General features: G+C 36.2%; 4 protein-coding genes across 4 annotated transcripts; 3 read left to right on the top strand and 1 right to left on the bottom strand.

The window, feature by feature from the left end:
• The first annotated feature begins 1244 nt into the window (after positions 1-1244).
• LOC110663770 (AAA-ATPase At2g46620) lies at positions 1245-3526 on the top strand. The gene has a single exon (XM_021823185.2). The coding sequence runs from the start codon at positions 1708-1710 to the stop codon at positions 3220-3222; it is 1515 nt and encodes a 504-aa protein (XP_021678877.2). The 5' UTR covers positions 1245-1707; the 3' UTR covers positions 3223-3526.
• Positions 3527-5729: 2203 nt separating this feature from the next.
• On the bottom strand, positions 5730-7098 carry LOC110663772 (ras-related protein RABA3). The gene is made up of 2 exons (XM_021823187.2): positions 6438-7098; positions 5730-6314 (listed from the first exon to the last, which is right to left on the bottom strand). Exons 1-2 carry the CDS (start codon positions 6677-6679, stop codon positions 5861-5863), a joined length of 696 nt encoding a protein of 231 aa, XP_021678879.1. The 5' UTR covers positions 6680-7098; the 3' UTR covers positions 5730-5860.
• A 1442-nt stretch (positions 7099-8540) lies between these two features.
• LOC110663771 (ATP synthase delta chain, chloroplastic) lies at positions 8541-9462 on the top strand. Its single transcript, XM_021823186.2, has one exon. The coding sequence runs from the start codon at positions 8546-8548 to the stop codon at positions 9380-9382; it is 837 nt and encodes a 278-aa protein (XP_021678878.2). The 5' UTR covers positions 8541-8545; the 3' UTR covers positions 9383-9462.
• Positions 9458-12248, top strand: LOC110663769 (pentatricopeptide repeat-containing protein At5g16420, mitochondrial). Its single transcript, XM_021823184.2, has one exon. It carries the CDS (start codon positions 9805-9807, stop codon positions 11422-11424), a length of 1620 nt encoding a protein of 539 aa, XP_021678876.1. The 5' UTR covers positions 9458-9804; the 3' UTR covers positions 11425-12248.
• The last annotated feature ends 11408 nt before the right edge of the window (positions 12249-23656 follow it).

The following is a 23656-nucleotide window of genomic DNA, read 5'->3' as shown; positions in this document are numbered from 1 at the left end:
TTATATAGAATTTTTTTTTTTGAAAAAAACGTAAAAAATTTTAAAATATAGTGGAAGTACATAAATAAATAATAAATAACATAAATGTTGAATTAACGAACATACAAATTCTCTTTTGGTATACCAAAGTATAGATAACATAAATGGCAGGTAAACTAGCAAACCAATTACATATATATATATATATATATATATATATATATATATATATATATATGGTCTCCTTTTTAAAATTCGGTGTACACACTCTTACGGTCTCACTCACAAAAAAAAAATGTAAGTTTTTAATCTATGTACTAAATGCATTAAATAATTTTAAAATATAAATTTAAAATTGGCTAAGAAAAATTACATCTATATAAATTAATTAATACAAAATTTAATATAATTTGACTTAAATTTACTCTATTAAATAAATTCACTATAACAAGTCAATTAAAACTTATGGGATTTGGCATACCTATTCAATTCGTGACCTCTTTAATATAAAATTATTAATCAATTACTCATATATATATATAGGCTATTAAAATTTAATCTTTTTAAAATTTTAATTACTAAATTTTATAATTTAAATTATACTAAATTTATTATTTTATTTATTCGTAAACTAAATTTTATTCTAATTAATTTTAATTTTTAATTTTAATTGAACTTAAAATCTAATAAAATTTAAATAAATATAAAAAATACTGTTATATACGTACATTAAGACTTCATTTATTTTGTAAAATATTTTTCATATTTTCGATATTTAAGATATGTAGAAAATAGTTTAATAAAAAATTAAATTATTTAAAAAAAAATAATATTCTCTTTTAAAAAAATAAATTATTTTTTAAATTTAATAATTTTATTAAAATATAAAAATATTTATAAAAGTACAATATAAACACTCATTTTAATTTAATATTATCACAAATAATAAAAAATAATTTTAAGGAGAATATTTTATTTAAAAATAATTTTTATAAAAAAAAACAGAGCCTAAGTCTAGATGAAAACCATAAATAATTAGTAAAATAAATAAATAAATAATCCATGAGAAAAATTTCCCAAATCAAAGGCATAAGTTAGCATGGGCAAAAATTGGGCAATAAATATGGGTTTAATTTAAACAGTTTGATTTCCAGCGTCGCAAAACTCAAGACAGGAACGGGTTTACATTGTAAATATTAAAAAAAAAAAAAAGTAGAGCCAATATAAACAAGGAAACCTATTATATATATATATATACACACAGACACAAGGGCCTATAAAAACATATAGGCTGGCCAGTAGCTTGATTTGACGGAGAATCAGGAGAGAATTCTTCACTCTCCGCCTCCTCATTCTCATGCCACCGTATGCAGCCTCTTTTGCTTAGCAGTTAGACCGTTTCGGCCTTCACCTCCCATCTCTGTTACACTTGTTTTCTCTATGTGCTTAGACCCATCAACCTTGCTGGCAATCAGCCGTCTCTCACTTTAATCAGTGTCTATTTAAACCTCCCCTCTCTTCTTTTCCTCCTTCTTCTGCTTCTTCTTTTCTTCTTCTTCTTCACGATTCCTTTGAAACCCTCTCTCTTATTGTTAGTCATTCTGTTTCAGTCTTTTTTCTCTTCATTTCCATATATTTGCGTTTCTATCCGTTTCGGCTCCTTAACATGACTTTCTCTTCTACAAGGAAAAATTTACCCATTCAAATCCCCCTTAGCCAACCCTTTTTATGTTCCACTTGATTTTTCCCCCTTCCTGTTTAATGATTTTTTCTGTGTCTACAATCATGAAAATTCTTTTTAACCCATTCTTTCTCTTGTTTGTAATTGTTGGTTTATTGTTTCTGCTTCGGTTTCTTTTAATCAGGACTGGATTAATTTATATGACCAAGAAATGGTGGAGATCAATCGAAGATTGTTTGCATGTGTATCAATTCTTCAAGGTCCCAGAATTCAACGAGAGCATGCAAGAAAATCAGCTTTATTCCAAAGTCTCTGTTTATCTAAACTCTCTGGCTTCCATGGAGGACTCCAATTATACCAACCTCTTCACCGGAAAAAAATCCAATGATATCATACTCCGCCTTGACCCCAGTCAGGTAATCGATGATGATTTCCTTGGAGCTAGAGTTTCTTGGATAAACGAAGTGAAAACAGATACAACCCATTCTAGAGCTTTCGTTTTGAAGATCAGAAAAGCCGATAAGCGAAGAATTCTCCGGCCCTATCTCCAGCAGATCCACACAGTTTTCGACGAGCTCGAGCAGAAGAAGAAGAGAGAATTGAAGCTTTACATGAATATCAACGGTGATCAAAATCAGAACAGACGGTGGAGATTTGTTCCCTTTACTCATCCTTCAACGTTTGAAACAATTGCCATGGAATCCGATCTCAAAAACAAGTTAAAGTCAGATCTGGAGTCTTTCCTCAAGGCCAAACAATACTATCACAGGTTGGGTCGCGCGTGGAAGCGAAGCTATCTCTTGTACGGGCCATCAGGTACTGGAAAATCCAGCTTTATAGCTGCCATGGCCAATTTTCTTGGCTACGATGTGTATGACATCGATCTTTCCAGAGTTTTAGGCGATTCTGATCTCAAATTGCTCCTGCTACAAACCACAACCAAGTCCGTGATTGTGGTAGAAGACCTCGATCGGTTTCTGATGGGCAAGTCAACGGCTGTAAGCTTATCAGGTGTTTTAAACTTCATGGATGGGATTTTAAATTCTTGCTGTGCGGAGGAGAGAATTATGGTTTTTACAGTGAATAGCAAAGATCACATCGACCCGGCTATCCTTAGACCGGGTCGAATTGACGTCCATATCCATTTTCCGTTATGCGATTTCTCAGCATTCAGGACATTGGCGAATAGCTACTTGGGAGTGAAGAATCACAAGCTGTTTCCTCAAGTAGAGGAAATTTTCCAAACCGGAGCGAGTCTGAGTCCGGCGGAGATAGGTGAGCTCATGATTGCGAACCGGAATTCGCCGAGTCGGGCATTGAAATCGGTTATCACGGCCTTGCAAACAGAAGGTGATTGTAGAGGGTCTGTGGACGTGGGGCGGCGGTTGCTCGATGGCGGGTCAAGAAACTCCACGGAAGATTCACCTGATCACTCGGGTATATTTTCTAAAGAAAATATCAATGTCATCAAAGATATCAAGAAATTATACGGATTATTGAAGTTGAGAAGTAGCAGAAAAGCACCATCGTTCGACTTGACACCAGGCCAAAGGGATGTGTGATGACTGATGATACGGGGTCGTATCATTTCGGATAAATTCACGTTTGGTTAGCACTTGGGGGCCGCACGAGGGGAAAAAATTATACAAGGCAAAAAAAAAAAAAAAAAGCCAACTGCTAGTAGAATATAGAGCAGTTTAGAGCACTAAGATTTTTGATATTTGCTGGCTTTGATGCTTTGTTCCAACCCCTTCTACAAGAATATGATTCTGTAATCTTTTTCATGTTATTTGTTCCCCTCTTAGTAGTTTGCTTTAGACTTAAATATTGAATTAAATGGTAGCACCACGGTGGATAATTACATTAGCTTCCTATTTTTATTAATGTTATTTTTATGCATTGAAGTTCTTTGAAATTTGATTGAATTGTTGAAAAATAAAAAATCTAATGCCTTCCTTGGTAATCTTTAATCCCTTCCCGAATGGTCATAACGGTAAAAATAGCAAAGGAGTTAAGAGATTGATCCTTTAAGGCTTCAACGGGAGGCAACTAACTTGTTGGTCCTTCTGCAAGCGAGCAGAGACACACATGTGAGCCAAAGTCTGAAACTGAGACCCCGATCACAAGAAGTTCTCGGAAATGTGACTTTTCTTTCTTCTATTTCAAGTTCAAATTGCCAATCCTCCTCTACTGCCAAAAGTAAAAGAAGATGCTTCAGACAACTTTCTTTCTCTCATCATTGGTGATGATGTGCTCCTTTCTTCAATTTCAACGCTTTTTGTCTTTAGTTTTTAGCTTTTAGCCACAGTATCAGAAACACGAATACGAGCTAATTAATTATTGTTTCCTTTTAATTCCATTTGAAGTTTACTAATTGACTCCTAACTCGGCTCAAACACAACTAACCATGAAAATGGAACTCTTGTTTTTAGTTGAATTGTTATTTTTTCTCTTCCCCTTTAGGGAGATGAAGACAAGTTGGCAAACCCGTTAAGGCGGTAACTTTATAACCGAAAACAAAAAAATAAGCAGATATCCTTTTGTTGGATTTTTCTAAACAAATATGATTTGAAATGATTGATGTGTAGATCTATTATCATATATAGTATTGGGGGGTGTTTGATTAATTGGAAATATATTTTGGCAATAAAGATATAAAAAGTGCAATTTGGAAGCTATGTGCCAAGTCAAGCCAGATGGAGCGGTTCAGACGCACAGCGAAGGAGACTTCAATGCCTGGCTGGGATTATTGCCGCTACAGACGTGGACCGAACCGCCTTAGGCTAGCTTGTAGCTTCAACTACCATAATTTTTTGGGCCACCTCTGGATTTGTCCTACTTGGCTCCTTGATCGTCGATTCCAAAAGCGACCTGCACTGCTAATTAATGACCCTCGCCAGACCTGACAGCCTAGAGAACTCACTCAATTTTTTTAAAATTCATGAATGAAAAAAAAAAAGTTAAAAATGACAAAAGAAAATGACTAAAATGTATATCAAGTTAAATCCAATAGTCTTTTTAAAACAATAATTACCGGACTATAGGGTGGTGGCGATGATGGCCGGCCCTCTATCATTACTGTGTCATGTGGAAGCATGATTTAAGAAAATGTGTGCAAATTGCAAAATTATTTAATGGATGGGTAATAATGGAGTGAAAATTGTATAGTTTTGTCCAAATGTGAGGCAAAACACACACAAAAGAGGTTGCTTGTCATTATGGCTGAAGCATGGGTAGTACCTAAACTATGACAATTCTTTTCTAATGATGGGCTTTGTAATGGAGATTTATTGTTTTCAAATCCCACCCAAAAACAGATGGTATTTTAGTTAATTAATTGTCTCCAATAATACCTTGCTCAAAAATGGGATCAGTTTTGTGTATCACATGGTGAGCTAAATTGGTGCAAACTTTTATCATCAGACAAAAATAAAATGCTATATTGGTGAAATATATAAATACGTTTGATGGGATAGTTGAAGATATTTTGAGCTGTACCTAAAATACCTTTATTCTGGAGGAATACGGAGTTGCTGACGTACGTATGTGGATTTGTTTTTATTTTTTGTTCCGTAAGGAACACTTTGATGTCAATTTTCATATCTTTGTCTCAAAACCTAACTTATCTTCCATTTAATTGGAAATTACACCACAAATTCTTAGGATTTGTTTTTATTTTATATTTTACTTTTATCTTTAGTTTATTATTAAAAAAGTTTTAAACTTTAATTTTATTAAAAAAAAAATCCCTCTAACATACAAATTAGATCTAATTTGTTTGCTCAATTTTTGGATATTAAATATCAAATTCAAGATTGAAACGTGGGATATTATATAAAATAAAAAAAGAAAAAGGAGGGGTGGAAAAGGGATTTGTGCTTCAATACCATGGGGTCGTGAAGTAAAAACCCAAACGTAAACAGGCCATAGCCCTTGGCATAGGTGTGCTTGCACTTTCTATTTTTCAACTGAGCTGGGCAAGGCCCATCAAGACATTAAAATCCATATGAATTAAAAGAAATATTAATCCATATTCTATAAAATTCTTGACAAATAATGAATACCAAAATAAAACCGAAATAGAAATAGAAAACCTTCCAAACCGATTTTTCAATTACAATGCAAGAAGAGGAAATTCAGTATAAATCTAACATTCACTTAAAAATGCAACGAGAACTTCAATATAGAGATAGTCCAAAACTAACAGGAGCAGGAAGATAATTTTTTCATCTCGCTAATCTCTAAATCAGACCCTGAAATTACATCAATCTTAGATCCTTTTAACATCGCAGCATCAGCACCGTTGGATTTTTTGTCGCCACACTCCAATGCTTTCTTAGAAATCACACCATAAATTTCCTCTAGCAGCCTGAAAAATGCCTTGTCCACATTGTCTCCGCTCAGAGCTGATGTCTCAGAGAAAAATAGGCCTTGATCCTCCGCAAACTCCACCGCGTCTTCTGTTGGAACTGCCCTTTGGTCCACCAGATCAGCCTTGTTTCCAATCAAAGTGATCACTATGGAATTATCAGCGTGGGCCCGGAGTTCCTCCACCCACCTAGCCACGTGATCAAAGGTGGGTCTCTTGGTGATGTCGTAGACTAGCATTGCCCCCAATGCTCCTCTGTAGTATGCACTCGTAACTGCTCGGTACCTGCAGGAGGTTTTATTTTTTTAATCATCACAAATTTAAATACTAAGATCTTCATAGAATTTTGAGATTTGAAAACAAGAACAAGAGATCAAATTCATATGCGTATAAGAATGTTTGAAAGACCTTTCTTGGCCAGCAGTATCCCAGATCTGGGCTTTAACGACTTTGCCTTTGATGGTGACAGTTCTAGTCTGGAACTCAACGCCGATAGTAGACTTGGAATCGAAGCAGAACTCGTTCTTAGTGAACCTGGAAAGCAACTGAGTCTTACCCACAGCCGAATCACCGATCACAACCACCTTAAACACATAGTCTATTTTCTCTTCATGATTCTCCAGCTCACCACCATTCATCTCTTGATTCATTTCTCTAGTCTCTGCACAAAACCACCTGGGCTTGGAGCAGGAAGAAATTGGAAGTTGGTTTCTCTGCTATATCAATATGTAACTTTTGAGAGCAGGACACTGGTCTTTGGATCTTAGTCTTGGTGGTAAGTGGGAGCTAGTAAAGAAAGGAAAAAGGTTGAAAAAGACGACCACACAAGACTGGGTTCCCGACGATTCTACTCACTAAATAGAAAAGGGGAGGGAGTTGTGAAATTTGGTCCGGTCTTTGTCTCTCTTTTATTGCTCAATTGCGGACGTACAGTGCATTATTTATTTGAATATAATGATTGAGATGAATTACTGTTGGCCATTGTCTCTCAAAAACTATAATTCTTGTTTAATGGGACTGGGAGTTGGGATTTGTAGATGTAATTAAGCAGCCTTCTGGCCCACTTGTGCCTTATTTCCTGGCACAATTTGCTGAACATTCAGCTTCCACCTCTTCTTAAATCTTAATCTCGCTCAATGTTTTCATAAAGACAAAATGTTCTTGCTTTTTTCCATTCCAATTCAAACAAATTAATTCTGCTAGTTGGTTAGTTCATGAATTTTAAGTTGAATACTTGCAGTTCGATGAAGCAACCAACTCAGCATTAAAAATAGTCTGGACATACCACCTATATTATGCTTCCATTTAATGCATGAAACCATGTAAGGCTTCAGTCCCAGTTGATTGATCTTTTCATTTACCTGACTAGCGAAGGTTATTGGGCAGGCATTTTATTTCAGAGAATTTTTTTTTTTTTTTTTCCTTTAGAATGAAATTGCTCCAGCTAGATTCATGTATTAAAAGAGAAGGTCCATTGATCTTCATTGTACAGTGACCCCATAAGCTGATAAACAACAAACGTGAAACTTCTAAAGTCGTTTTGATCTTTTACTGTTTAAAATCCAAGTGGACCTCTCCTAATGTTTGCACCGACAAACTTTGGTACAGTGACAATCCTAAGAATGATGATTACGCCAGCACACCTCTCGAGGGAGTTAACAGTTGATTAATGAGTGTGGGGGGCTTCATTTGTCAGCAACTACGAACTACAGAACTTTTTCCACAGTAATTAACCCGAAGAAAATTATGTATTAACTCTTTCCCTTTTCAAATGAAAATTTCTTGTTAATTAGGTTAATTATGGTCATTTGGAAGCAATGATGATCAGCAAATCAAAGACCTTTTTTTATTTATTTTTTAAATGGAAAACCTTGTGCATTAAAAAATAAAATAGAAAACTTGAGCTGATGATGATTTAGCTTTGTTTAAAGCTGAAGCAACCTTTTGAATTTCAAGTATCCATAGTCATTATCCTATAACATGAATTAATTAGGAATTTCATAAAGAATACTGCACTATCGTCAATGAAGAACGTCTAGGCCCATGCAGGCCTACATGACAGTACTCCTTTGTCTTGTGGGGTATCCTTTCTGTGAATTTGTAGACCCAATGACGCGAACAAGCTCTGGGCTTTTAGCTGATTGCATTTCATCCTTTTGAAGTTATTTGTATTCAAATAAATGATTAAAATGCATTAATAAAAATACACTTACATTTCATTTTTATTTCAATTTCAAACTAAATCAAGTTTTCATGTTCCAAGCAACTTATTTTCATATTTATGATTAAAATGGTTGCATACTAAAATTAAATTATTTCTTTACATAATTATAAGAACATATTTTTTACATTAATTTAGTGTAGTTAAAATAAAAATCTTTTAATATTTTATTTAATAAAAATGAAAATTTCATTCTTATTAATTAAAATAATTATATTTGGCAATAGATTTTTTTTTTTTTAATTTGATATAACGGAAAGAGTATCGGAGAGATGGACATCACATCATATGAACTATGAAGGACCTGGTTTATTTCCCACCGTTCCTTTGTTTTTTCTCGGAGAGAGACGTGGGTAAAATATTCCCACATCTCTTCCATAAAATACAGAACTGCAACCTCCTATTGCGACACTTCTCCCCAGTCTCCATGGATACCCTCTCCAGCTCTGTTTCAACCCTCAAAGTTCCTGCCCTTTACTCAGCACCTCGTGAATTTTATCACTTCAAAACTCTCTCAACGTCTCATCAACTTCCCCCTCATCTCACTACCAAACACAACTCCATCTCCAACAAAACTACCGTCCAGTCCTTTTATCTCAAGACTCTTAATTCTCCACAATCCTGCACTTCTCAAAGTTCATCTCTCAAGTCATCTCCCAATATCCACCTAAACCCAGCAAGCGGCTATGCTGCAGCACTTCTAGACGTAGCCCAATGCAACAATTCCCTTGAAACCGTACAAAGGGATGTCGAAAGATTGTTGAAGCTGCTCCAAAGTGAGCAAGCACAGGCTGTTTTGGCCAATCCGCTTGTGGGTGAGAAAAATAAAGGACAATTGGTGAATGAATTGGCAAAGAAAGGGAAAATGAATAGGCTTTTGGTGAGACTGTTGAAGATGTTAATAGAGAGAAATAAGGTAATAATGGTGATTGAGGTGTTAATGGAGTTTCAGAGGATATATGATGAGTTGAGTGGTACAAAGGTGGTATTGGTTTCGTCTCAGAAGAAGATGGAGGACGATGAGCTGTTTGGGATCGCTCGAAGTGTGCTAAAGCTTAGCGGGGCTATGAAGGTAAGGGTAAAAAATTTGTTTGGTGTCAATGGGGAGAAGTTACCATCCTTTGCTATGTAACAAAGCTCCATATCGGTGTAAAGATATTATTTTTTATGCAAAATTAGCTCTCTGAAAATGAATCGAGTTTGAAATATAAATGCTGAGCCTATTTGGATGTTTGAATTTGATGAATTAATTTGAAAAATCTTGAGAAATTTACCTGGATTACATTTTGCTGTTTGAATTACGAAACTAAACTCAAAAAGAACACGAATCATCAGTAATAAACATACAAATAGAAATTTTCTGTTTGGTAACCAACACGTGTATGTAGAGCAGGTGCTGAAAAATTGCAAAGTTTCTGAATTCTGGGGTTGATTTTGGACCATCCAAATATTAAAATTTAAAGATACCCCTTTTAGCCTACGCGGCGTCTGCTCCATCGCGTTTCAAAACTTTATGTTTCATCCTCTGCTAACACGAGGCGTCTCTTCTCAACAATGCTCCGTTCCTCTGCGTCTCACCACCGTCAAAAAATAACAACCGCCGTCCTCCTCCATCCAATGACCACTACACGTTCCCTTTCCACCGCCAATCCCACCACCCGTCTTCCTGAATCGTACACAGTCACACCTCCAATCAAGCCCTGGCCCCAACGCCTCTACCCTAAACGCCTCGTCTCGATGATCACCCGCCAACAAAATCTGGATCTTGCCCTCCAAATCTTCGACTACGCTGGCAAATATCACCCCGGTTTCTCCCACAATTACGACACCTATGATTCCATTATCCATAAGCTCTCTCGAGCTCGCGCCTTTGGCCCCGTGGAAGACTTGCTTTTTGACTTGCACAAAGCCAAAATCAAATGTGGAGAAAATATGTTCATCACTGTTATCCGCAACTACGGCCTTTCCGGCAAGCCCGACTTGGCCCTCAAAACTTTTATCCGCATCCAAGATTTTAAAGTACAGCGTTCAGTGAGATCGCTAAATACACTATTGAATGCTTTCGTGCAAAACAAACGGTATGATTTAGTGCACGCTGTGTTCAAGAATTGCCGGAGCAAGTATGGAGTTGTGCCTAATGTTTTCACTTGTAACATTTTGATTAAGGCACTTTGTAAGAAGAATGACATGGAAGGTGCAACTAAGGTTTTAGACGAAATGCCCGCCATGGGTATGATCCCAAATGTCGTCACTTATACAACAATTTTAGGTGGTTACGCTTCGCGTGGTGATATGGTTAATGCTAAGAGGGTTTTTGGTGACCTTTTCGATAGAGGGTGGTTGCCAGACGCAATAACATATACGATCTTGATGGACGGGTATTGTAAACAAGGAAGATTAGTCGATGCTATTAAAATCATGGATAATATGGATGAGAATGGTGTGGAGCCAAATGATGTTACTTATGGGGTTATGATCGAGGCATTTTGCAAAGAGAAGAAAGCAGGTGAAGCACGTAACATGCTTGATGATATGCTCGAGAGAAAGTATATACCGAGCTCTGCTCTTTGTTGCAAGGTTATTGATGTGTTGTGTGAAGACGGGAAGAAGGTAGACGAGGCTTGTGAATTGTGGAAGAGGATGTTAGAGAAGAACTGCACGCCAGATAATGCAATAACGAGCACACTCATACATTGGCTTTGTAAGGAGGGGAAGGTATGGGAAGCAAGGAAACTGTTTGGTGAGTTTGAGCGGGGTTCGATCCCAAGTCTTTTGACATATAATACGCTTATCGCGGGGATGTGTGAGAGAGGAGAGTTGAGTGAGGCGGGAAGGTTATGGGATGATATGGTGGAAAAGGGTTGCAAGCCTAATGCTTTTACATATAATATGCTGATTAAGGGGATTTCTAAGGTTGGAAATGCTAAGGAGGTTATTAGGATTCTTGAGGAGATGTTGGATAAAGGATGCGTGCCTAATAAATCCACTTATGCTTTGTTGATTGAGGAGTTATGTGCAAAGGGGATGGAAGAAGAAATAGAAAAGGTTGTTTCGATGGCCATGGCAAGTGGAAGAATTGATAGTGATTCTTGGGAACTCTTCTTAGACAAGGTCGTAGGTAATCTGGATAGAGGGACAGATGCTCTTGATGGACTGTTAGTGGAGAATGCCTAGTAGATATCTGCCTTGTGTACTTCATTAAGAGTGCTAAACATGCAAAGTTATCTTTCCTGCACATTCTGTTTCATACTTAAGTGAAAATTATTTGAAGAGGACTGGATACTGAAGCTGCTCTTGAAAAATTATTATTTAAATTGCTGCTACTTGGAGCTGATAGTTCGGTAAAAAAACCAATGCAATGTTTCCTGCTGCTCCATACGTATGCCTAAATATTCAATACATTCAGGGAATTGGCGTGTTACTTAAGCTTAGATTTCAGTATACAGTAGCAGTTTCTGTGTCAGTTTGGGTTTCACTAAAAAGAGGTTTCAGAATAGTTTGTTACGTGGCAGAAGCAGTGTCTAGGGAATTTTTATGTTCAGCCTTCCCTTGCCTGGTGAACCAGAGGGCAGAAACACGAGGAATTTGAACCCGTTAGGCTTCTTAAGAAATGCACTTTTGCGCTCGTTGATTTTAAAGAGCGCATGTAACTTAGTGAATGGGTTGGCAGGTTTCAAGTATATGACCAGCAGAAATATGTGATCGGTTAAGAAGCTATGTTGAATTTGTAGCTTCTGCATTAAGATATTTCTATTCAAGACCATGGCCTGATATTTTCTCAATCCTTGAAATGACGGGCTGCGCACATTACAATGTGAGGACGTGACTCTCCGGCTTTTTAATTATTGAGAAAATGCGTTTTCTTTGAATTAGACTGCAAATAGAAGAAAATATATGCAGAAGAAGAAGACACGGCATTTCATGTTGTTTGTGGATTATCTTAATTGTTTCCTCCTTAAAAGTTCATCCTTTCACGAGAATCTATATTAATTTTGTGATTTTCTCATGAGTACTGGAAGTTGGTGCTCTCTCTGAGTAGCAATTCGGAGACAACTTATTGCAACTCTATGTAGAGGTTGATTGGAGCTCCAAATTACCTACATTAAGTGTTTTTTATGTGGGAGTTTGACATTATTAGCAATGCATTACTGTGATTGAAAAAAAAAAAATAAAAAAAACCAAGTAAGTCTTTATACTCTCAATAGGGTTAATATATTATAATTAGGATGGTTCTCTAGACGAAGGACACATGTAGAGCCTAAGTATAATGAAAATACAACTCTGGAGACCGTCAAGGATACCCAACCATGGAGGGATCGAGAGAGATAAGAGTTCTAGAACTCGTATATATATAATGGCCTCAGATTTTTAGTATGCTATCTAGATATATAAAGGGTCAGCCCCATTTATCCAGGTCTAATTATGTCATTATCAGATCATTTTGAAGTAACCTAGACCTGATACTCGGATTGAACAAGACACTTTCTTGGGTCATGCTTCATCAGAACCAGTTGGACTTGTCACCCCACAAATTTGGTCTCCCGGAGAAGTCCAATTTTTTTCCGCAAGGTTGCCTACAGAGGGAGGTTCAGTAGGTGTAAATCCTTGTGGGGTGAAGGGAAGGTGCATTGCCGGGAGGCAATGTTTGCGGGAGTCATTTTTCGGGGCAAACAGGCCAACCGGGCAAGCAGGAGAGTTGCCGGGAGGAGCAGGCCAAAATGAGGTTAAGTCTGCCTACTGCACGCCAAAACGAGGTTGAGAATGCGGAGGCGTCTTTGGGCGCTTCGGGCAAGCCGGGCGATGGGAGGCCCAAAGCGAGGTTCACGAGCCGTCCGGCGCACAACGGGCGATCGGGCGTGCGGGCGCGTGGGAGCGGCAGCGGCGGACCAGCGCGAAATGAGGTTCATCGCGTGGGAGCGGGCGCGGGAAAGGCGGAAACGAGGTTCAAACGCGGCGCGGAAAAGGGCGCGCGGAGGCGGACGCCGGGCGAGGTTCAAAGCGGGCGCGCGGCAAGCGAGGTTGATCGCCGAAGCTTCGAAGCGCTGGAGAGCGCGGCAGCAGACAACGAGGTTCGGCGCTAGGCTGAAGCGGCGCGGGTGGCGCGTGTCGGCCCGCTAAACGAGGTTCACCATGTTGCGCCAAAACGAGGTTCCCCGCCAGAAAATTGCCAACCCGCCCAAATTCGAATTTTGGCCGCCAAAGGGAGTTCCAACTCGGCATGAAGGCTATAAATAGGGGTTTTTGGCCTTCATTTGGGCAACCAAGAGTCTCCACATGCTCTCAAGCCATTTCAAAGCTTCCAAGTGTATTTTTGTGTATTTAGCCCACTTTATTGCTCTCTTGTGAGCCTTAGGCTTGTAAAGCTATTTTTATTGAGTAGTAAAGTTACTTTCCCTTTGCCAAACTTGTTTCTTGTTTTTCACTCACTCTCTCACCATTTTTACCCTTTGTCACCCTTGTTAGTCTATCTTTATAGACTTTGAGTGTGGAAAGGCTGACTTAGTCTTGGGGGAAGACTAAGGCCGCACGGTTTGAAGTAAGTTTGAGGTGAGCAAGCTTCTTACTCCGTGACAGGTGGTATCAGAGCTGAGGTTGCTCTTGAAGGTGACAATGGCGGACCAGAGTGAGATCACCCTTGGTGTGGGTGTTGCTCCTACGGTTGTGGAGCATGAAGGCGGCAGGAGAAAAGGCCGAGGTAAATCAAGGGATCCTAGCCGAGCAAGGGAGGACTTGGGAGACTTGGAGAAACGTCTCGCCAAGGTCGAATTGCACCTCGTGGATGGAGAGGAAAGGTTCGAGGAGGTGGACACCCGCTTAGTGGAGCTCGATGAGAGGATGGAAGAGCTTCGAAGGGACATGCAGGGTGCCTTGAACGCTGCAATCGACAAGCTGGCTAGTGAAGGTGAGTCCCTACGCCTTTCTCAAATGGGGGAAATTGCTGCCTTAAGGGATGAGAATAGGTCCCTAAAGGAACAGTTGGAATTGGCCATGGGGAAGTTGAAGGAAGTTGAGCAGCAAGTGTCTCTTGTTGCTATGGCCGTGGCACGTGGGGGAGTTGCCACTACTTCCGGGGCTAGCTTGGTCATTCCTTCGCGTGTGGAGGTTCCGAAGCCAAGTGTGTTTTAGTGTATCCCACGAACTCGACCCCAAGTATGCATGGAGAATCATCCATAGAGACAATAAAGAAGTCTAAGGTACCTCTCCAGTCTCCAATGCGTACCTTAGTGTCTCGGGCTACACCGTGAACCAGGTTGGGTGTGGAGTTGACTGCCTTCAACCATCCCATCTCCTTCTCATACGGGATGCCCAACCTCTTAGCTTCCTCCACCGTTAGGAAGTTGTGGGATGCCCCGGTGTCCAACAATGCCCGCAGCTTTTGTCCTCCCACCTCGATTTGGACAAAAGGTCGCCCCTTCTCCACATTCGCGGTCCCTTTCTCCTGGACCTTCATGGCACTCAACTGCAAGGATCCGAAGGAGTGTAAGAGGGGACACACTCCGAAGTTGCAGAAGGGGCATCCACCAAGGGAGAAGGTGGACTGTGCAAGGGACAATGCAGTAGCCAGAAGTCCAAAGGAGGAGTCTTCGCCGAGGCAGGAGGGTCCGAGGCGACATCGCTCGAGGAAGAGCAGGCGGAAGTGCAAAGCCGAGGGAAGAGCTGGTGCACTTAGCCACAGGGACGAGGGAGGTACTGCAGGAGCACAGCGAGAGAAAGCCCGAAGCAACACTGCGGTGCATGCCGGGAGGCATGGGAGGAGGTCCAAACGACGAGGGCGTCGTGCGGATTGAGTGGGGGAGAATGTCACCCCACAAATTTGGTCTCCCGGAGAAGTCCAATTTTTTTCCGCGAGGTTGCCTACAGAGGGAGGTTCAGTAGGTGTAAATCCTTGTGGGGTGAAGGGAAAGTGCATTGCCGGGAGGCAATGTTTGCGGGAGTCGATTTTCGGGGCAAACAGGCCAACCGGGCAAGCAGGAGAGTTGCCGGGAGGAGCAGGCCAAAATGAGGTTAAGTCTGCCTACTGCACGCCAAAATGAGGTTCAGAGGTGCTGGAGGCGTGCTGGGCGCTTGCTGGGCAAGCCGGGCGATGGGAGGCCCAAAACGAGGTTCACGGGCCAAGTCTGGCGCACAACGGGCCCGTCGGGCGTGCGGGCCGCGTGGGAGCAGCGCGCGGGCAGACAAGGCGCGAAACGAGGTTCATCGCGCGGGAGCGGGCGCGCGGGAAAGGCCGGGGCGCGCGGGACGCGTACGGAAACGAGGTTCAAACGTACACGGGAAAACTGGGCGCGCGCGGGAGGCCGGACGCGCGGGCGAGGTTCAAATCGCGGCGCGGAATGCCAGCGCGCGGCAAACGAGGTTCACCGCGAAGCTTCGAAGCGCTCGAGAGCGCGGCGCGCAGCAAACGAGGTTCGGGCGCGGAATCTGGTGCGGAGCTGTGGCGCGCGGCCGCCCAAACGAGGTTCACCCGCGCTGGCAGCCCGCCAAAACGAGGTTCCCCGCCAGAAAATTGCCAACCCGCCCAAATTCGAATTTTGGCCGCCAAAGGGAGTTCCAACTCGGCATGAAGGCTATAAATAGGGGTTTTTGGCCTTCATTTGGGCAACCAAGAGTCTCCACATGCTCTCAAGCCATTTCAAAGCTTCCAAGTGTATTTTTGTGTATTTAGCCCACTTTATTGCTCTCTTGTGAGCCTTAGGCTTGTAAAGCTATTTTTATTGAGTAGTAAAGTTACTTTCCCTTTGCCAAACTTGTTCCTTGTTTTTCACTCACTCTCTCACCATTTTTACCCTTTGTCACCCTTGTTAGTCTATCTTTATAGACTTTGAGTGTGGAAAGGCTGACTTAGTCTTGGGGGAAGACTAAGGCCGCACGGTTTGAAGTAAGTTTGAGGTGAGCAAGCTTCTTACTCCGTGACAGACTACATTGGTTGAACATTGTTAGAGTTACGAAAGTAGTCCCAAGGGGCAATTTTATCGCTATGATGCATCTATTACAGAAATTCGGAGGTAGGTGACAATGATATTACCCAATTGACTAAATGACAAAATAAAGATTAGAAGGCCAAGGAAATAGTTATTATAAAGCCAGGCAAGAATACGAGTGCTTTATGATTCCGTTGATTAGTTTGAATAACGTTACTGTAAGAAAGGGTAGGATGACCTTCCCTTGAAAGGAAAACCGATCATACGAATCATTCGTAAGTCTTAACTGATTAACGAATCTATCTAATCGTAAATGGAGATGGTCAGAGTAATCATCACTCGTAAAATAACTTGATTAAATCATGACATAGTAGTCGATGATTGAGACAACTCACTTGCATGCACTTTATACGTGTCGAATAAACATTGATTCCCTGATTTTATATATACAAGCTTTCCTTCCATGGTAAGAAAGACTTCTTTTAGGCCCATATTATGCCATAACAATACCCTAGTTCACCTAGAGATAGCAACAAGTAGGGTACACGCGAAAATCATTATACCCGAACTTGAACCCGAACCTGATTAATATTCTCAAAATCGGAACTCGTCCCAAATCCAATTAAAATTTATTCTTAACTACCCGAACCCTTGCCAAATCCGATTGTTATTACTCGAAAAATACTCGAATCCGTTTAATTTTATATATTTAATTAATAAATTACATAAAAAATTATTTTTATTAATAATTTATAGTTTAAAATTTTAATAATTTCATAAAATATTTCAATTTTATTTTATATAAAATAAAAAATATAAAAATTTATAAATATTATTAAAAAAATATATTTTATATTTAATTAAATATTTATACAAACAAATTCGGATAACGGATACCCAATATATAAAACCCAAACACGACCTAAATTCGTCACGGGTATTAAATTTCAAATCTGAACCCATCTAAAACTCAATTATATATTACTCAAATTCAATCTATTAAGGTTCGATTGAATCGGATACTCACAAAAATTCGACCCGTTGCCATCCCTAAGTTCATCCAACAACTCCCATTGACCTGAACATATGTCATAATCTCACAAACTTACATAATCGAGTGATATCAAGGGTCAAATAAGATCAAAGTTAAATTTTGGGTTAAATAGATCTTATATTTTCTAATAAGAACAAATAAGTTTATACTTAATAAAAAAAAAAATATATATATATATATTAATTTTAAATATTAAAAATTATTTGTTAGTTTTAATTAAAATAAAAGTTTAAGAAAAGAAATTGAGAAATATAAAGAACAAAAATCCTTTAATATTAAAATTATTTTAATATTTATTATTTAAAAATTTGAAAAAATATTTTATTATTAAAAAAAAATATTATTAATTAAGTTAAAATTTAATTTTGAATATATTTAACCTTTTAACTTATGGATGAATTGGTTGGTGGACCTCACCCTTGGAAAAGTAGTTGACCGTTTTGCATTTATTAATTTGTATTCATCATGAAGAAGATGAGAAGGGCGCCAAAAAGCTGCAACATTCAAAGGACCGCGAATGATGACTTTTAAATTCTCAATATGAAAACATCCTAAACGGAATCCAGGTTATGAAGACCCTTCAATTTCTAGTTTCTTTTTTCTATGAAACTGACGAATAGAAATTTAGAAATTTAGAATAGGTGATATCGTCAAGGTTAAGGGGCAAATTTAGGCAGAACCAAATGGCTTACTTTTTCGAAAGTGCACTTCTTAGAAAGTAATGTAATCGAGATATACTTTTTGAAAATTGACTTCATGTTCATAATATCATCTTTGTTTTTGGTACTCTGAAAAATAAATCTTAATGAAATTCATATGTCCAATGGATACAATCTCTCACAGTTAAATTTTATATAAATTTAATGTAATTTTTTATTTTTTAAAAAATTTAAAAAAATATATAAAAATTTAAGAGTTTTAACTTTTAGAGATTTAAGAATTATAATCCGTCAAACAAGTTAAATTTCAGCATTTTCCAACAATTTAAATTTTCTAAGTTTTGAGTTACCAGCAAGTAAAAGCGGACCTTAATTTGACTTTTCTCCGAAAGAATTAAAAAATGAGTTATATTTTTTTTCGTTTGGTATTTCGTCGCGCGTCATATTTGACGCTTCAACCTCTGTTTATCTTCAAGACACGTGTTCTCCTTAGAGCTATTACGAGGATCGCTCTGGTGTTGGCTTTTTGTTTCGTTTAAAATTCATCGGTCAGATTCCTAGCTGTAACTTTGCCCTGCCTATGACAAATAAAGAGTTTTTTTTTTTTAATTTTAATGTGAAAAATATATGATTTTGAATTTATAATTTAATTAACAGGTAGTTAAAAATAATTTAATTTATTAAAATTATAAAAAGAATATATGATATTTTTAAATAATTGATATTTTATTAAAATGAAAATAGAAGGTAATATTTTTTCTTGGACAAAAATCCAGATAAGTACCTTTTTTTTTAATTTAAGTTTTTATTTATTTATTTTTAAAAAATAAGAGCTTAATTGTCACGTCTAAAAAAGTGAAAATTGATTATCAGATAAACGTTTAAGAGTTTATTTAGATTTTTGACTTATAATCTTTTACTTAATTAACTAGTATTTAAAATAAATAGATAATTAAGATTAATTGATGCTTTACTTATTATTTTTAATTTATTTTAATTTTTTAATTTATAAATAAAAACAAATAACAGTTCTTCATTAACTTTGAACTGCCTATAGAAACTGCTCATTTATTTAAATTTAAAATATAATATTTACATTCATGATTAAAAAAAAAAACAATATTTATATTTTAACTATAGATATTACATCTGATTTTTAATTGAATTAATTTATACAGAAAGCGAAATGGAGTAAAAGAAAAAAAAATCTCTTTTGTTTGAATGATAAGAAAATGTAGAAAAAAATGAAAAATTTTTGAAAAATTATAATTTTGAAAGAAAAATTTTAGAGATAATATATAAATTTTTAAAGTAATGAATTTATTTTAAAGGATAGTTTATTTAAAGTAGGTTAAATGTTTTGAAAATTTTAAAAATTTTTATTTTCTTCATATATTACCATATATTATCTCATTTAAATCCTTAAAAGTTTTTGAAGTTATTTTTCACTCAACTTTTCCGTTGTTTTTCAAGCATGCTAAAATTTTGCTCTTGGCCATCGGTTAACAAGTATAATATTGTATGGGATAAATTATATAATACAATAGTAATTCTATATATGATAATTTATATAGAATGACAAGTTAATAAGAATTATATAAATAAGTATAAGTGTACCTATTATTCAGTTGTTTCTACTAGTTCAAGATAAATTTTTTTTATTTTAAATAATAATTATTTTGCGTATGTGTCATTTTTGAATTAGTTTATCATTCTATATGGAATATCAGGGGTGTTATATAATCACTTGTTGTGGTACAATTTTTTGTTTCAGAAAGATTTTTTTTTTTATATAATTTTAGTTAAATTTAAATTTAAAATTTATGGGAATATCAAGTGTTCTCATACCTGATCAATTTTTTCAACTCCACTCCCATGGAAGCTCACTCTGCTCTATTCCTTAATGGGGAAATTCTTACCCGACCTTGATCTCCTATGGAATAAGAATGGGGAGCAATTTCTGCTATCGATTTATTCCCTTGCCATTCTTAAAAGTTTCATAATTAAAAGCACAATTTTAATATTACTTTATTAAAATTTACATAATTTAGAGGTTTTCTCTTTAATAATATATGTGAATAAAATTTAAAATAGATATTTCATTATATAAAAAATAATGGAAAAAAATACAAACAAAAAGTAAATTAAAGTAATAGTATGTTATTTCTTTAAAAAAGAGTAATAATAATGTTTGCATTTTGTTCATTTTTTGCAAAAAAAAATTGAAAGAATTTTTTTTTTTATAAATTAAAATTATTTTATAAACTAAATGATTGAACATATTTGAAAAATATAGGATAAACTATAGTTTAATTTATGAGATTTGGTTAAACCTATAACTTAATTATTATAGATTTAAAATGGATAATTTCAATCTTTCACATTTTAATAAACTTACAAGTTAGCATATACTGTTAGAATTTCAATTAAGTTATCATTAATAATAGTAAAAATATTAAAATGCACTTAATTATATTTTTAATATGAAAATAATCTAGTCTCTAAAATTTTATTTTATTGATAATTTAGTCCCTGAGATTCAATTAAATCTACAACTTAGTCATTATAGTTTTAAAATAAACAATTTAGTCATTAATATTTTAATAAACTTGTAAGTGAGTCATTGCCATTTGAATTTGTCATGACCCAATTTCTGGGTCGAACCGACACTAGGACTTGAGTAAGTATAAGGCCCATGAAGCCCGTAGTAAGCTTAACTATTTATAATCTATTCATAAAACCCATTAAGGTAGCTCAATTTTAAGAAAACAAACAGACAAAATCTGATCATAAATTAAACTATCAATGGGTAGCATTAACTCATCCGATCGATAAACAAATAATATTAATATTATGGGGAGTTCAGCTCACCCTCACAATTCTCAAATCATATATATCACCATTTGGGAGCTCAGCTCCCTCCACCATCAATCATAAACATCTCATATATCAATGCAATCTTACATAACTAATTTTACAACTCCATAACTAAGTTATTACAACCCAAATAAAAATATAACTATTAGTCCTTGCGGAGTTCTAAATTTAAATAAAAAGATAATAAAAGCAAATCAAAATATTTTTCTGTTTAAACTTGCGGGGGAAAAAAACACGTTAATCCAAATAAAGCCATCTGTCACCTGAGGAAAAAAATAGTTGAATAAGAGCGAGCGTTTGACTCAAAGAGTAAGATATTGATTTTAAATATAATTTCTATAACTATCTAAACCTAATACATTTCTATTTATGAAATGCAAAATGTTCAAATAGTTCAAACAATTCAACCAATATTCGCATAAAAGATAACTTGGAGCATGTAACACCCCTATACTAAGTAGTCTATACAATCCACTGTTCCGGTGACCAGTGTCAGTCCAGATAGTCAAGGAGCTTAGAACCATATTTAAGTCACCTAAAAAAGTCACAAACAAAAATTTATAATAATCACATGAAGGTAAAATAAAAATTAAGAAAACAAGGCATAATGGGTTAAATGAGCCGATGCCAGAGCGATGGGTGACCGAACCGGGAAGTGACTGTGAGGTCAGTCACTGCCCTATTTTCGAATGGGACCTTATGGCACCCTAGGCCTAAGAATTATTGTAAAGCTAATGGTAATGTGGAAAATACAGAAAAGAATAGAGAACCAGTTCAAAAAATTGAATCAGAGTTCTGAAAGCAATTAAATGTTACTGGAAAAACGGATCAGACTGGTAAAGGGCAATTTGGTCAATTCACCCTTAGGGGTGACTTTTGGGCTAATTGTCCATTAAAAACTAGAAAATTAAAATTTTGAAGGATAGATTTAAATTGAAGAGGTGAGTGAAAGAAAATGAAAAAGAAAAGAAAGAAATCAAAAATTAAAAAGCTTTATGACATCATCCTTACACAAACATGATCCAATAAATTTTAATTTCTAAAATTTGAAATGTTGGGATAATTTTAACATTTAAAAGACCAAATAAAAAAAAATAAAATTAAAAGAGTCTTCTTCCACTTTAGCCGCCCAACTCTCTCTCTCTCTTCCCTCACCAATTCCTCCGTTGAAGCTTATTTAAAGTTCTTGTAAACCCTAAATTACACCCTCAATCCCTTATAAAACTTGTAGAAAACTTCAAATTGAACTTCAAGAAAAAGATTGGAAGGAGGGAAAATTGAAAAAAACTTGAAGAAAGAAGAAGTTGGAAAATTTCCAATTTAAGGTAAGTTAGTTTTAAGTTCTCTCTCTTTACATATTGACCTATTGATGGAATTATAGCTTAAATAGGTAGAATAACTTAAGAAATTATGAAAATTTTTCATGAAATTCAAGTAGCAAATTTTGGCCACCTTGAGCACGACTAGGGTTTTATGGGAATTGTTGGTGTTAAAGGTGTGAACAAGCTTGATTGAGTAAATAGATGTTATTAGTATGTTTGAATTGGCATGAATTAAGCAATTGCATAATTAGGGTTATTGACCATTGAAAATTTGGGGGAAAATTTAGGGATTTGGTGAATTGATGCCCACTTGACCTAATTGATGCTTAAATTGGTCAATTGGTGTGATTTGGAGTGTGATTGAATGATTAAAATTGGAATTGATTTGTGAATGGTAATGTCCAATTCTAGACAACTTGACCATGGTCCATTCAAATGACCATAATTGAAATTCTGTTACTCCAATTGGTGTAAGGCCAATTGGTAATTAAAATTAAGACCCAAAGTAACAATTTTTATGGAGAAACCTTGCCCTAAAACTGACCACAAGTTGGTGTAAAATTTGGTTAAATCTGAATTTAGTACCCTGTTACTAGGCAAAATCGACTATATGAATAGTACATGTTCAAATGGTCATAACTTGGCGTAGGAAGGTCCAAATGATCTAATTTTTATACCAATGAAAAGCTTAGACATAGAAAAACAACTTTCATGAAGAACATAAACCCAAATTCTGACCATAACCAAGTCAAATTTCCAACCAAACTTAGGTCCCTAAATCTGTCAGAACCTTGATTGTCCAGAATTTCTGGATTTTTGACCAATTTGGCCAGCCATAGAAAAAGAGGCATAACTTGAGCTATAAAACTTCAAATGCAGTGATTCAAAAAGGAAATTAAATCTAGGACAATAAGGAACAACTTTAATGAAGAAAAGTTAGCCAAATTCCCACTGTAGAATGTCCAATGGAACAGTAAAACTAAGTGACCTAAAACTGAAATTTTGGAATTTAACCCTAATAAGCCTTGCATTACAATTGGCAACAAATACTAATAAAATTGTGATCCAAAATGTGGTATGTGGGTATAATTAGAACTAGTATACCTATTAATATTGAAAAAATTTAACATTTGGAAATGAATAATGAAGTGAATAGTAACCATTAATATACCAATTGTAAGGACCCAAATTTTATAAAACGTATTGGGTAGATTAAGGCTACAAAAATTTTAATTGTTGGATTACTTATTAGAAGTGATTTAAATGAGTACTAAAACACTTTGAATTGTGTGTTTCAGTAGAAAGAGATACTAGGAAGGATAAAGAAAAAATGAGTCAAGGCCAATAAACGACTCATTTGAGGTTTGTGCACAACAACCAAATTTCTTTTGATTTTCAAATTGAATTTGGAATTGAATATGTGGTGAAATAAATTTTATGGCCAAAATTATATTGAATTCTTTGATTGATAAAATTTTGTGTTGTTAGCCCAAAATTTGGAAAACCAATTTGAATGTGAATTGTTTAATATTGATACTTGAAAAATTGTTGAAGTGGTTTGAAACCACTTTAAAA

This window comes from Hevea brasiliensis, chromosome 2 (assembly GCF_030052815.1).
Source record: "Hevea brasiliensis isolate MT/VB/25A 57/8 chromosome 2, ASM3005281v1, whole genome shotgun sequence".
NCBI classification, from domain to species: domain Eukaryota; kingdom Viridiplantae; phylum Streptophyta; class Magnoliopsida; order Malpighiales; family Euphorbiaceae; genus Hevea; species Hevea brasiliensis.
This window is presented reverse-complemented; position numbering and strand designations above follow the sequence as displayed.